General features: G+C 35.2%; 1 protein-coding gene across 4 annotated transcripts in view; it reads right to left on the bottom strand.

The window, feature by feature from the left end:
• Positions 1-15,396, bottom strand: part of LOC116166683 (pyrokinin-1 receptor-like) — a 141,450-nt gene that overhangs the window by 12,531 nt on the left and 113,523 nt on the right. For all 4 annotated transcript variants that reach the window (XM_031481728.1, XM_031481730.1, XM_031481731.1 and 1 more), the window contains exon 3: positions 14,821-15,038. In XM_031481728.1, coding sequence (XP_031337588.1) covers positions 14,821-15,038 — 218 coding nt within the window. The remainder of the gene's footprint in view (positions 1-14,820; positions 15,039-15,396) is intronic.

The raw sequence follows: 15,396 nt of genomic DNA, 5'->3' as shown, positions 1-15,396 counted from the left end.
GTGAAAATTAAAAAAAAGTTTTACTGTTTTATCTGTACCCCCAATATGTTGTAACTGATTAAATAACCGCGAACGTCGAACTGCAGCGGCAATAGCAATGTCAACGTCAAGTTTATAAATCGGCCTTAATAATTATTGATCCTCGTGGGCATTATCGAAAAGTTGTAGGTTAATGTATAATACAGAAATACCTGATGCCAGTCATTTATGCGTAGTAACATTAATCCTTTATATATATATATATATATATATATATATATATATATTGTTGTGTTATTTTGTTTTAGTTGTAACTTGAAAGAAATTATAGAGCGTCTGGATGTGACAATTTTGTTTAGTTCATTTAATTAACCGGGGGGTTATTAATAATTTGAGACACAGGATTGCGTAAATTTCATGTTATAGTTTTGGTTCAATTTCTTAGAAGTGTTCTGTTTTTATTTTATTCCTAGAATTTTTTTCGATGTAAATTTCTTTTTTAAATTTTATTTGCCGTTAACGAGGTATAGCGCGAAGTAGAGATAAGGTTCTTCGCAGAATTGCCGGGCGTACGTGCCGTTCAGCAAGAAGTTGAAAAAATCGACGCTTCGCGTGATTGGCGGACGGGATGTTGAAGAAAGGAGAAGGGCTTTTGGCTTAAATAGAAAATTTTGGAAGAGAGCGGGGCTTTTTGGTCGTTACAAAGCCAACCGGCGCTTCTTCGGTTACGTTATTTTTTTGAATTTTGTGGAAGTTTCTTGCGTAGTGGATCCAGGTTTAATTAGAATTTTGTGTCTGCCGTTTTAAGAAGAATTTTTGAGAAGTTTAAGAAGTTTGTCGTCGTCCTGTTTTTTTTTTTATTTTGCGGAAACACGGAAGTTTTGAATTTGTGGGTACCCGAAGAGAGAAGACGTCGGTGTTTGAGTGTTTGGTTTGCGTGATTGTGTACGGATACCTCTTTTTATCGGAATACGTTATTCGGACTAATTTTAAAAGTAAGTAGTAGTTAGTGGTTTGTTTTGTCTTGTTTTTTTTTGTAATGTTTGAGTAATTTGTTTTTTTTTTGTGTGTGTCATTTATCTGTTTAAAATTGTAACAATTTGCAAAACAGAAATTTACGCAATTTTTTGTCTGAAATTAAACCAGTCATTGCAATCCAGGTTTTGTTTATTAGAGTCAAAGAGAGGTAATTGTCGGCGTCTCTTATTTTGTTTCAAGTTGAATAAATCTGGGGGTAAAGTTTCATATTGGAATTTAAGGATTTGGGTAAGCCACCTATTTATGTCATTGTTGGAATGCTGTAGGGTGGCAGAATCCAGCTGGACCTTGAGATGCGGGTAAAAATTTGTTTCATTTTAATTACAACTGAGCTAGCTAGAGGGAAATCGTGGGATTCCCAGAAGTGTAGGTTAGGTCTCACAACAATATATATATATTTATATATATATAAAACATTAAGACCGAAATGTGTTTGTAATCTTATAACTGAAGAACGGCTTGACCAATTTTAATGATTTTTGGTTTGTTGAATCAGTCTTTCCTAGGAATAGGAAATAGGATATTAAATCATGCGAAAATCTGACCCGAAAATGGGAAAATTCACGATTATACGAGATCGAAATGTGTTAATGACGTTCTAACTAAAGAACGGCTGTACCTACCCATTTTAATGACTTTTGGTTTGTTGGATTTGTTTTCGCTGGGACTAGCACGTAGGATACTAACACATACGAAAAATGCAGGAAAGAAACAAATTATGATGCTTAGCTACCACCTGAATTTTCACTCAAAATAAAAAAAGTTAATATACCTAACTTTGCTAATTTCTCCATTTATTAACGATCTTCGAGATCCTTTATAATTTTGTATTGCGGCCTCTTTGTCCGTCTGTTATCTGTTTGTCCGTCTGTCTGTCCGTGTGCATGATAACTTTGTGTAGAAACGTCCGATCGCTTTGAAAATAGACACACATGTTCTTCAGGACATAAGAAAGGTCGCTATTGTTTTTCGGCTATGTACAGTAACGGGCCAAAAAATACAGCCTAAAAACTGGCCAAACCTCTAAAAAAAGGTTTCATTTGATTGTCCAGCTTTCGGTGTTAGTAAATATTCCTTAAACCTCAGGTAACTTATCTGATGAATAAAAAAAAATTTCGCAAGCGCAACCCAACCTCGAATAAAAGTAAAATTAATGCCCATCAAAAAAATTTGTTTTGCGCATGCGCAGTTCGATTTTTTGACATCTCCGTTAGTTATGAACCGAATTGCATGAAATTTTGTATGTACGCACCTCGAATAAAGGCAAAACTACATTCAAAAGTTTGTTTTACACGCTATACTGATCTGGTGGGACAGAGGTGTGTTGTAAAAATGATGTATAGGTATATGTCCGAAGATCTCGAGGATCGTTTGGTATTCAGTTATATCGGATTTTTAACTCTAAGGCGGTACGAAGTTCGTCGGGTCAGCTAGTCTTCTATAATAAATTGATGGACGACTAAAGAAACCAAATAAGGTCTCAAATCCGATAGGTACAATAACTTCCAGAACACAAGCTTCACCTTCAATTTGTCGAATATTGCGTATAGTAATCTGGAAGTTTGAATTGCTAAGAACGGCGCAACAAAATGGAATAACTACCTACAAGTTACTTATGTAAAAAGCATTCGCTGAAGTTTTAACGTTTACCTAAAGGGATCTTATAATTTTATAGCGTTCATCAGAAATGTTCAAAGACAAACTTCATTCTGTACGAAAAAGAAGACGAATGAAATTCTAAAATAAACTGAATAAAAGACCATATTGGGTTAGCTTTGAGTACAGAAATTTAACTATCAAAGTTAAATCAAACCAAAAGAATTCGGCTATTCATAATCTTTGCCGTCTTTTTTTTCACAATATTCGTATAACAAACATGAAAAGTAGCAACATGAAACGGTTTATTTATAAAACGGGATCAGCATCCCTTCAGGAGATATTCGCAGTTTCCTTATCTAGAAATATATAAGAGAAATATACATATTTTAAGTTGTAAATTAAAAATAAATACAAAGTTATTTTAGAAATAAATTACTTTTGGAGTTTAAAGTAGAAATAATTAAAAGAGCTCTTTTGCTTCACTTAAACATCATTAAAATCTAGCTAATTGCAATTTTAATGATCGCATTCAGTCACATTTCCCAAATGTAAAATGAATTATATGGTAACACAGTGTAATAGTACGATGGTTGATAATTAAAATCAAAACGCGAAGATTTAACAATAACTCAAATTGTGCCAAAAATATGCATTATTTCCGTCACTTAAGATGCGCAATCCTTTAGGCTGAAAAGCTCCTTTATATACAGGGTGACAATTTGAAAACTTACCACCCCCCATATCTTAGTAAATAAACGAGATATTTAAAAAAATCAAAATCCGTTTCGGTAATTCGGAGGGGGAATCACAATGACATAGTTGGCGACGCACCCCCTCACACCCCCTGCGCCCTAGCCACCCCAACTTTTAAATCTTAAATAGGGACTCCCCATGTGTGATACGTCATTGGAAAGCTCTGAAAAAATGCTTTCCAACCATACCAAATAGCATTACATTTAGGTTAGTAATTATCGTGCAAATAAAAAAATAAACATGGAAAATCGTATTTAACTTGAACTTCCAAAGCCGACTCGACAGCAACTCATTTTTGATCGCCAGTTATAATCTATTCTCAAACTCTTGTCGAACCTTTTCAAATGTTGGTTTTGCAATATTTCGACATTCTTGAATTATTCTCTGTCTTAGTTCGTCTATGTTCGCCGGTTGCGTTTTAAATACGATAGATTTCAAATGTATCATATTAGTTTATTTTTTGATTTGCACGATAATTACTAACCTAAATGTAATGCTATTTGGTATGGTTGAAAAGCATTTTTTCAGAGCTTTCCAACGACGTATCACACATGGGGGTCACTATTTAAGATTTAAAAGTTGGGGTGGCTGGGGCGCAGGGGGTTGGAGGGGGTGCGTCGCCAACTATGTCATTGTGATTCCCCTCCGAATTACCGAAACGGATTTTGATTTTTTTAAATATCTCGTTTATTTACTAAGATATGGGGGGTGGTAAGTTTTCAAATTGTCACCCTGTATATAAGTTATACTTTCTGTCTGCTCCGGACTGCTAACACGATAAATGGAGAACGGAGAAATTTTTTTGAAATCTGTTTCCGAATATTGTAAAAGAACTACATCACAGTGTAACAATTTCTTTCTTGATGTTAAGTGGGAAGTCAACACGGCAATCGAATCGATTAGAGTGTAGTTTTCTGTACTGCAATAAAGTCGTCGAAGCCTACGAACGCCAATGTAATGTCGATATTGCGTTGCCAAGGTCACCCTGAAAGACACTGAGAATATAGGCAATTGGTAATGCACATGTAATTCAATGGGGCGTGCATTGCCTCGGAACTTCATTCACCATTTCATAAGCAAGGGGTGTATATGATCGGAAAAATATGTATTAGGTAGATAGATGTACAGAGCATAGTTTCCATACAATATAAACTGATATTTTGTCCATTAATATATGTTTAAAAAATCTAGAAAACATGCGTCAAAAGAGTTCATAGTTTAGGAATTAAATGAAAAAATTAGGGAGCATTTTAAGCAATACGAGTGTATGGGATCGGTAGCGTGAATACTTATCTATATTTTGGCAATTCATGTGAAGCTCAAAAGTTTTCATAAAAAAAGTGGTGAATGGAGTTCTGAAAAATGGGCATGTAAACTGGAGAAATGGAAATGAACTACGCAGCTGTGACTAATATCGCGGTCAACAGTGTAGCTTCTTTCTGACACAGGGTGCCATCAAGAGTTTTATGAAGTCAGTAAAAAAATACGATAAAGATATGAAATAAGCGCTTTTATCTTGCGATGGAGTTGTTCTTGCTTTTTAACTAGGCTTATAACGCTCCCAATTTTCCACGGCTACGGGCATCGGGGTTGGAAAATTGAGAGTGCACAAGTGCTGGTTCGGGTAGCTCAATTCGCAGCAGGGTTTGGTAGTAAAACCAGTGGAAAGCGGAGATCGCTTAATACATATATTGTTCTTCAATAAAAATAATAAATTAAATCATAATGTAAATAAAGGTACGCCTCTGTGGACTGCCTCTGCACGTCACTGGATCGGACCGAAGTTGAACGGTCAGTGCGACACTTCCAGTGGATGCTGGACACTGGGTGTTTCAGCTTCGGTTTGTTATATTCCTTTAACAATCGGAAGGATAATTAACACATAAATAAATTAAGAGTAATTAAGTGAATGTTTAAACAATAGGTGAGTGACCTTATTCATTATTGATTATTATTTAATATAATATTATGGGGGATTCTACCTATATAGAATTCCCATACAAAAAAAAATGAAACGGGTTCTAAACAAAATTGACTGGACGTAATAAAATGAAATTCTTTAATTAACTCAACAAAAAGTATCTGGATAGGGATTAGTACTAAAGCAGGATGGTTCTCAGGACTTAGGTACAAAGTACCGCCCTAAGATATCAACAGTTGAGGGAAGGTTTAGAATAACAGGTGTGGAAGTTGACCAGGTACACAGTACCAGCCGTGGGCTTCTGGAAGTAGTTATCGGGAATCAGACCGTAGGTGCAAAGCACCGGCCTAAGCTTCTGGATCAGGTAAGATATAACAGGGTCCGAAATTTAGGCCTTTGGTACAAAGCACCGGCCTAAGCTTCAGGAAGAGCAGGAGATCTTAAGCTTCAGGAAGAGCAGGAGATCTGGAGGGTGGTTCTGGTAAAAGGTTTTGAGCTATAGGAAGGTGATCTCAATCAGTCCTCTCATCGACGGGACACTCGCTTTTATATTCAACGGCTGGTTACGTTTGGGGGAATATTTGGAAATGGTAATCGGGAAGGGACTAACGGGAAGTGGTATTTGATATGATCGGAACATAGATATATAAATACCTAGATACAGCCATCCTTAACAAACGTACCTCGGTTTTTAAAAAAACATATCAAAGAAATTTGTACATCTCTCCATTACTTTCTAACCAAGAAGAAACATGTTCTATCTCTTTTTATTGCATTAACCACTATGTCGTACGCGAATCGGACGCTTAAAACAAACTTAGCGCGTCCCATAAGTCATGTGACAGCTGACAGTTGACACATCTCACGATCGCGCGAAATCAAATCCAACTAAAAATATTCGCCCTAAACATGATGGGCGGTTTTTTCACTAAATATTATGTAATTATTGCGTTATCAATTGAATACGAATGGCATTAGTGCTTGCCATAATGATAGACGCGTCCGTAATTGTTATTCCTGAAATAGTTTTATGAGATGGAATTACGCCATTTAAATTTGGGGCTCTGTTTACCTTGTTTGGTATGAGGTGCTGCAGTGAATTTGGCTTGCAGAATATAAAAAAAACCGTAAGTGGGTAAAGTTTATGTTCAACATTTTAATTTTAATTGCATGGTTTTAGGCGTAATGGTAACGGAGATTAAGTTGCGACAGGAAGTGAATTCGTTTCCAATTATTATTTTGGCCTATTAGTCCAGTCAAATAAGAAAAAATAAAAACATTAATCGGTAAAGATCTGAATTTTGGTACACATGTTCATTAGTGTTCCCTATTGGACATACTAAAAGTCCCCGTCAAAATATGTTGCGCTCGAGGCGCCATCCTGGAAAAGAGGAGCACTTCTTCAGTTTATTGCCTATATATCGGCAACAATTATTGATACGGAAAAATAGTTCAGATAAAAAATATAGTTTATTAAATTGCCCATAAAAAAGCATATTAACATTTTTTTGTATGTCCAATACTTTAGCTATAATCCGATATCGAATAGGGAATCAAGTAGCCTGAGCTCTCGAAACAGTCGCGCAGATATTTTTTTACAACTTTTTACAAATCATTAAATTCATTGAAAATTCTACCCGTATTTCTTATATATGCGAAGTCGTCGCACCCAAGCTTGGTATGAGACACGTTTAATAAGGTTTCTCATAAAACTCTCTCTCAATAGAACTTCATCTTCAATGTGAGCACTGAGTGTGGACTGGGAGCCTTCAGTGTCCGAACAGAGTCAAGGTAATTCTGAAGGTCTGATAACGATGTCGGTTTTAATATCTCTTACTAGCAGGCACGTTATACTTATGCAGATAAGGGCGTTCTTCAGCTTCAGAAATCATTTCGTTGCTTCAACACTTTTACACATTTTCGCTTATCTTTTTGAAAAAAAATGTTATGTCATTGCTAGAATGCTGTATCGCACGACGATTCTGTTCATTATTTGGCTCTGTTACAGCTATCGGTGTAGTCATAAAAAAGACGGCCTCCTTCTATAACTACGATACGGGGCCTAAACGCGTTGTGACATATTCAACGTGAGATTACAGCTAATGTACTGGAGATACAAAAAAATGTAAATACTCTTTTTTATAGGGAATTTAGTAAACTATATTTTTCATGTAAACTATTTCTTCGTATCAGTAATAATTGCCGAGACATGGGCAAAAAACTGGAAAAGTGCACTGTTTTTCCAAGATGGCGTCTCGAGCGCAACAGATTTTGACAGGGACTTTTAGTATGTTCAATAGAAAGTCCCAATAAATGTGTATACCAAAAATCAGATCTTTACCAATTAATGTTTTTATTTGTCCAAAATTGCACTAATTTTACTGGACTATATATGATGTTGATGCAGCGCGTTTGTATCATGATCACAAAGAAGAATCCGTGCAATATTCTTAGGAAAACGAGATTTATAGACTGTGTGTGCATGCAATATCAAATTTTGGTCGCTACGCGTCTTGCCTACCTCTCGGCATATGTCCAATCGGTGGGGTTTCTTTTTGAAATTATAGTGCTAATTGTAGTAAGTATAAGCTACACGTGTACATTTATTTAAAATAAATACAACATCTTAACAATGATATGCAATTGGTGATAATACTCATTTAGTGAACATTCATTACGTTTGTAAAAGTTCACAATCCGAATCATCATCAGATGAAATTGACAAATCCGAATCACCACTGTCATTATTAACACTTATTATAAAGTTCAGAAACATCAACCAATATAACTTCTCTTTTAAATTAATCACTTTCCACATGTTCACACACTTTCTTCCAGTTGTCAGCTGTAATTTTTTCAAATTCTTCATTTGCCAGCTTTCTAACTAACATCTTCCATTTTAAATGTATCATTTCTTGCTGGTATGCGATTTAAATAAATAAAAAGGCGGTTTATTTATGTTGTAAAGTCTCAAATCTGATAATATTTTCTGTGTGATTTGTGCTAACAATTTGATTGACAGTTATAATAAATAATGCGAATCTTGTCTTACATGCTCAGGGTACCTCTATAAAGGATAGCGCTATATGTAATTAATGTGCCGAAAGTGATGGTAATAGATGGTACGTCCTTTTGAACTATGTAGGGGTATGGCTGTATCTATGTATTTATATATCTATGGATCGGAAAGGTAGGTGGCGGCATCTCACGGAACTTCATGAAAATAGTTTTCATCATTTCTTCCTAAAATGATTATAAAAAGTATCATAGTTGGATTCCTTACAGGCTATTAATAGTACTGTGTAATGGGGATAATAAAAGACAAAAATCTACGAGCAAAAAGAACTAGCAGGCTATGTAAGTTGCCTATGTTAAATCATTTAGCGATTCTCTTTCAAGGTTGAACAGAGCGTGCGTGTAATAGTAGAATTTGCTGACAGCAAGAAAAAGATCGTTCACTGGTATATATTTATTTTGTCAACTACTTGCTTCGAAATTTATTTGGTTTCTCTTTCCTATTCATTGCAAGAGGTACCTCCTCTACCTATCGTTTTATGAAATAAATAATAGAAATGGGGATTGGTAACATTCCTTTACAACAAATATCAAAATTTTACGTTATTTTTAGAACAAAGGGCTGTTGTATATTGTTGTTGATGTCTGGCAAGCTGCGACCTTGTGTGGGTGTTTATTTGTAATGCGATTTGTTTGACAGTCTTCCTTAATTCTTTATCTTTGCTTATTGCACATTAAAATACCGTAATTTATAATTCATACCTTGTTGCAAATTATATTACCATAAAGCTCTTTATTCAATGATAGAACCTATTACATATTAGTATTAGTTTAGTCAGTTTAGTGTAATGTGTAATAATTGACCTATACAGGGTGATTCAAATTCGAAGGCCACCATGGGGATCTCGGGAACTATAAGAGATAGGTAGAGGTAGTTTACATTTGACAAAGTTACCCTTGATGGTAACATCATCTATTTTTAATAAGAAATAACGTTAATTCGTAAAAACGCAAGAAACTACTTACGTACGTTACTTAAGACAAAGGCAAAAAAAGATATTTTACAAACATTAAAAAAATTGATGTGTACATTTTTGAAATCAGAAAAAAATTCTCTATCAAATGACACAAAAAGTAAAAATTACTTCCATAAGAAACAAAGTTGATGATAGCATTGAATAAAAACACTATAAGAAGCCTAACCCCGTGGAAATAAAGCGCGACAGAGATTGAACTGAGAATATAATGGGAACACTGTCAATAGTGTCGATTCTTGAACTGAGAAGAATGAGAATTTGCTTTCCTCCTATTTACCGCAAAGAGAGTTCGGTGGTCACAACCAATGCGGGTGCAAGGGGATTTGTCGCGCTTTCTTCCATAAGCGTTAGGCTTCTTATAGTGTTTTTATTCAATGATGATAGTTAACCGGAGACGAAACGCCAAACTTCAAATTTAAAAGTAGCATCTTGTAGAGGGAAAAAAGTGGCCATAATAATGTGTCATTTATTATTAAATATCTTTGTAAATAACTTCAGTAAAAAACAAAAACGATTTTCAAAATTTCGTTTTTTCCGGATATCTCCGAAAGTAGTCAGAATTTTCCGTTTCAAAACTGTTTTTGTTAAGCATCAAAATACAAAACTTTGCCAAATTTACTACCTACATATCTCTTACAGTTCCCGAGATACCCATGGTGGCCCTCGAATTTGAATCAGCCTGTATATTACTAATTTACAAAAGACCATCCCTCGAATGTAAGACATGGGGAACAAATGTATATTTAGGTACAAACGGCTAAAAAATAAAAAAAAAATCGGTATACCGTATGTCACCGGAATGACTTTACAAGAAGAAAAACTTTTACTATAATTTTTGACAAAAATGCATTCTCCATAAAAGCTTTTGCTTGTTCTAATTCGAAATTTCCCTATCGTTTCAAAGAAAAATACAAAAAAAAACGAAAATATGGTTGAACTTTTTCCAAGTCCTAAAAGTCAAAACGCGTCTCTACCGTAATAACATTTCGTTAGTTACAAAGTCTTCGTTGCCTGTTATATGAATAGGACTAGGATCGTTATAAGTATAACAAACACACTTCGTAATGACATTGAATAAAAACCTCTCTATTCAATGGTAACAATGAAAAAGAATTGAATTTCCAAAGGTGTTTTCTTAGAAATGTCGTCGTTTTACCGTTAAGTGAAGGAATCGCGAGTTTTAGTGAGGGTCCTTCCAAACAAAAAGCCCCTGTCGCCACTTGTAAACCAATTTTACGACCTTAATTTTGCCAATAATTACGCGATTTTTGCTTCATACGTTACGTTACAAGCGGTTCATTATTCTCCTCAAGTTATATGCGGTAGAGAGCTAATTATAATTTTGTTAACCTAGCAGTCTGTAAGAAGCCGTGAACGACCTTGCGTTTGTGTTTTGTATCTTCTTGTCGTGTGGTTATGCAAATCAAACTGCATTTTTTTAAAGCTCCCTCTGTGTTGTTTGGGGCCCACTTAAAGAGAGTATATAATGATTTAAATATATAGTTGTATAGAAAACTGCTGTAGTTACGCTATTCATTATTAGGTACCAGCACAGTCTAACGAAAAAAACTTTGTCCTTTACTATGGGTACTTCTCTTTTCAGGCAATCCCAGCCTTAAAACTAAACGAGACTATAGATCGTCTCACGTAAAAAAGGAATCGGGAGAAAGTAGTGTAACCTCCCACTAAGTTTATTGTTCATCTCAATGTCGCTGTGCTTTGAATAAAGATAGGTATAAAACTGGTAATTATTCGGGCCGTTGGAACCACCCTCTAGACTCCCAATGAATGAGCGAAGTGTTTATAACCGCATAGATGTTTATAATTTGAATGGTCAACTGTATAAGCATTAAACAGATTTGTGTAGATCCAGTGGCGTACGATATTTACTGATTTAGAGTAGCTACTCATTACACAGATAAAAACACACACTTGCAATGCTGACTTTTTCTTTTTAAATATTTATAAGATATAATTACTGTTCATGTCGAATTACTCTGTTAATTTATTGATTGACCTTGCCCAGTTCCATTGGGTGTTAGTTTGTGAAATGCAAGAAAACACGAGGTATTTATTAAATAATTTCAATTGCAACGTAATGATCGTTTATTAAACTAGCGAGAGTTTATTTTACAAATGAAGATAAATAATATACTATTATTACGTAATGGTAAATATGTACAATTTGCCAATCTGATGTTATTGATTGTATACTAATGTTATCAATCATCATCACTAAAATAAAAATCGCTTTCATTAGAGTCATCTTCGCCTAAATCAATGATTACGTCATTTACGGAAATTGCAAGAACATGTTCTGATTCCATAAACTGAGATTCCACCTTTTTGGAATGTTCGCATGCTGATTGTATGACGCTTGCACAATCTTGGGCAAATTTTGTTTCTGCTAACCGTTTAATATCGTCCAGCTTGAATGTAGTGTTGTGTGAAGCAACCCACTGTTTAATATAAGCCCAAATTCTTTCAATGGGGTTCAATTCGGGATGATATGGCGGAAGTCGCAAAACTGAATGTCCATGGGCTGCTAATACAGAATCAACAGTATACTTTTTTGTATCAGACTGAGATCTGTGCCTTTTTATTACCTCATACTACTCCAGTTTGGTCATCTTTTTCGTATAGGGAACATTTTTCTCATCCAACCATCGTTGCATTTCTTCTTTTTTATTTGACAGTACGATGTTCTTTTCTGAGAGTGTATTGTGGTAAGCTGCGTTGTCCATAACAACGACAGATTCTGGAAGAAGATTTGGGATCAATTTTTCCTCTAACCATTTCATAAAATTATTTCCATTCATGTCATCGTGGTAGTCTCCAGTTTTGCTTCCGGATTTAAAAATTAGCAACGCATTTGGTACAAATCCACCCTCATGCAGTGCGTGTAAAATCACTAAACGTGGACCTTTCCCTATTGGTGGATGTAATCCCGCTGAAGTTCCGTCTGACCAAGAAGAAGGCCAAAGTATGGCTTGAATTGATGTAGGTTTCATCTAAATATACGATTGGCCGTTTTTCCTCACGGTATGATGATATTTTCTTCAAATATGCTAATCTGGCAACTCTAACATCATATTTCTCCATGAGGAACGCGCGATTATCCGCGGTTTTCTGCCATCTGAAACCATGAATTAATAAACTCACATTTGAAATTGAAACCATATGGTCCTTATAGTTGGCAAATAAGAAAATAAAGAACCGTTTCGATTAACAAAACGAGGCGATGAATCATCCATTACTGAATTAAAACTTGTTTTGCAACATTTTTCTAAAATGTATCCATAATAGAGCTGTTGCGTCTGTAAAAGGACCATACGGTATGCAATGATGCACGTAGCGTAAATTGTGCAAAATAAAATACTACTGATGATACAAATAATAACTACACTTACCTAAAACCAATTTTTGGTAGCAATCTCGCAAGAGAAGCTTTGCTTCCTTGATACAGCCCATCCTCTTTCAAGGAAACTAGCAGTCGGTCTAATGTAGGTTGTTGTTTGTGGATTATGTGGTAATTGTGGATGTGCCGCCTGAAAAAGTCAATAGTGTGTTGGTCCACTACAGATTTTGAACTGCTTCTGACGCGCTTGTTGCTTGGTGTGGTAAAATTCTGTTTCTGTCCACTTTGAATTTCCTTTCCTTCTTCCTGAACTTGTAATACCAAGTTTTTGGAAACTCCCAGCGCCTTGCAGCAACGTTCCAACACACATCCTATTGGAATTGTCACACCATTCGTAGCCTCCTCTTTCATAAACTGAAGCACATTATAAATTAACTCTCGACATTTACTATCATACACCATGATTTTATAGCACTAGATGCTCCAAATCGGATAAATGACATGCAAATAAATAAGAGAAGAAGTAAATTTCCGAATTTATAATAACATGAGCTCCCTACAAATGAGTTATTAATCATTATTTATCATATCAACATTATCCCTAACTTTCCCAAATGTTAAAGGTTTAATTAAATGCAATGATTAATAAACGATCATTATGTTGCAAATGACAATATTAAATAAATACCTCAGTGTTTTCCTGCATTTGAGAAACTGACACCCAATGGAACTGGGCAAGGTCAATCAATAAATTAACAGGGTAATTCGGCATGAACAGTAATTATATCTTATAAATATTTCAAAGAAAAGTCAGCATTGCAAGTGTGTGTTTTTATCTGTGTAATGAGTAGCTACTCTAAATCAGTAAATATCGTACGCCACTGGATCTACACAAATCTGTTTAATGCTTATACAGTTGACCATTCAAATTATAAACATCTATGCGGTTATAAACACTTCGCTCATTCATTGGGAGTCTAGAGGGTGGTTCCAACGGCCCGAATAATTACCAGTTTTATACCTATCTTTATTCAAAGCACAGCGACATTGAGATGAACAATAAACTTAGTGGGAGGTTACACTACTTTCTCCCGATTCCTTTTTTACGTGAGACGATCTATAGTCGTTACATTAAATGCGCATATTTTCCTCCGTTCCTCATTACAATTTAAAACCTATTTGCTTTACATCAGCAAGTGTAATTCTTATAATTTCCTACGTACATAGATTACCTATAATAAAAAACAACATAGAAAAAATTTAAGAAAGGTTTTGAATTGCATGAAATGTTACAATGACTGTTCCGTCAATATAAACTAGCTGACCCAACGGACGTTGTCGTCTTTCTTAGCTATGAATACTATTCAATTCGGACTGGAATAAATAATAACAAAGAATTATTTCAAAAATTTGCTGTGGCTAGCATAGGTAACATCAGCCCCACTTGCGCATGCGCAATTCTGCCCTTTTATGTTTTTATGTCAAATCGGTTCAACCGTTTAGCCGGATAAGAAATTTTGACACACTTGACCCCAAATTAAGTCTCCCGTAGTATCTTTTCGGTATCCTCGGTTGGAAAACACTGGAGCATCTTTCCTATAGTCCAGACCTTTCTGTGATTTTCATGTTTTCGGACGCTCTGGAGGTCAAACATTCAACAATGACGCTGAGGTGGAAGCCTATGAGCGCAATTGACTGTTGACACGTGACGACTAAGTTCGTTCTAGGGAGACGGAATTTGAAGTTGCCTATTCGTTGGGAAAAATGTGTTTCGATAGCAGGAGAATATGTAGAAAAAGAGCCTGTAATTGTTTTTTTATGTATAATAAAAAAAATATTAAAAATAAAGTCTTCTTTATATTTGATTCACCCTTGTAAAGTATATCTACCTGCGAAGATTATTAATACGCGAAGTAGATAAATTATGGTACGTTTTTGTTTGTTTATTATCAGAGTTGTTGGTGCAATTATTGGGTGTTTTTAAACTTAAATTACAATACAAATATAAAAAGAAACTTTATAGAATAAATGTCCTAACTTAAAGTGAAAGGAGAGAATAGGTAGACATAGGTAAAAAATCCTTCGCACAATGTATAAAAGAGGATACATCAATAACTCACCTTAAAAGCTTCTCTAAATTTCTTTGACATTATGTGATATAAGACTGGATTGACAGTAGTAGAAACAAAATAAAGCACTCCCGAAGTATACATTAGGACAATGTACAGTTTAATGAAAGTCGCTTGATCTTCGGGCGTTGCTGACGTTAAATAAACGGCGAGAAGCCGCTGAGCGTGGAAAGGTGCCCAGCAGATAAAAAATGCGACCACAACAGCAACTGCAAAACAAAATGTGTGTTATTATCTGTATAATTTACTATAGCACAATTACTATTAGGTACTATCAGTCACTTTTTAGTGAAATATTTGAAATTTGCTTTTGTTTCAGTGCCTTTTATCCTAAAGATGCTGAGTTCTAAATGGCGAGAAAACTATTCCTTCTATAGGAGGCTAAATGCAATAGCTACAATTAAAATAAATCTATCAGATTTTATGTTTTCTAACTAGGTACCTGCGAAATCTACTGTAGCACGAGTTCAGTTCACGGACAACTTGAAAGTGAGTATCGCAAGCACCGTCAAATCCCTTAGCCGCCTATTATATATAGATAGGGAGCCCGTGAACAGGATTTAGCGT

This window comes from Photinus pyralis, unplaced genomic scaffold (genome assembly GCF_008802855.1).
Source record: "Photinus pyralis isolate 1611_PpyrPB1 unplaced genomic scaffold, Ppyr1.3 Ppyr1.4_LG3b, whole genome shotgun sequence".
Classification (NCBI taxonomy): Eukaryota; Metazoa; Arthropoda; class Insecta; order Coleoptera; family Lampyridae; genus Photinus; species Photinus pyralis.
The sequence above is the reverse complement of the archived record's forward strand: the minus strand, read 5'-3'. Positions and strand labels throughout refer to the sequence as shown.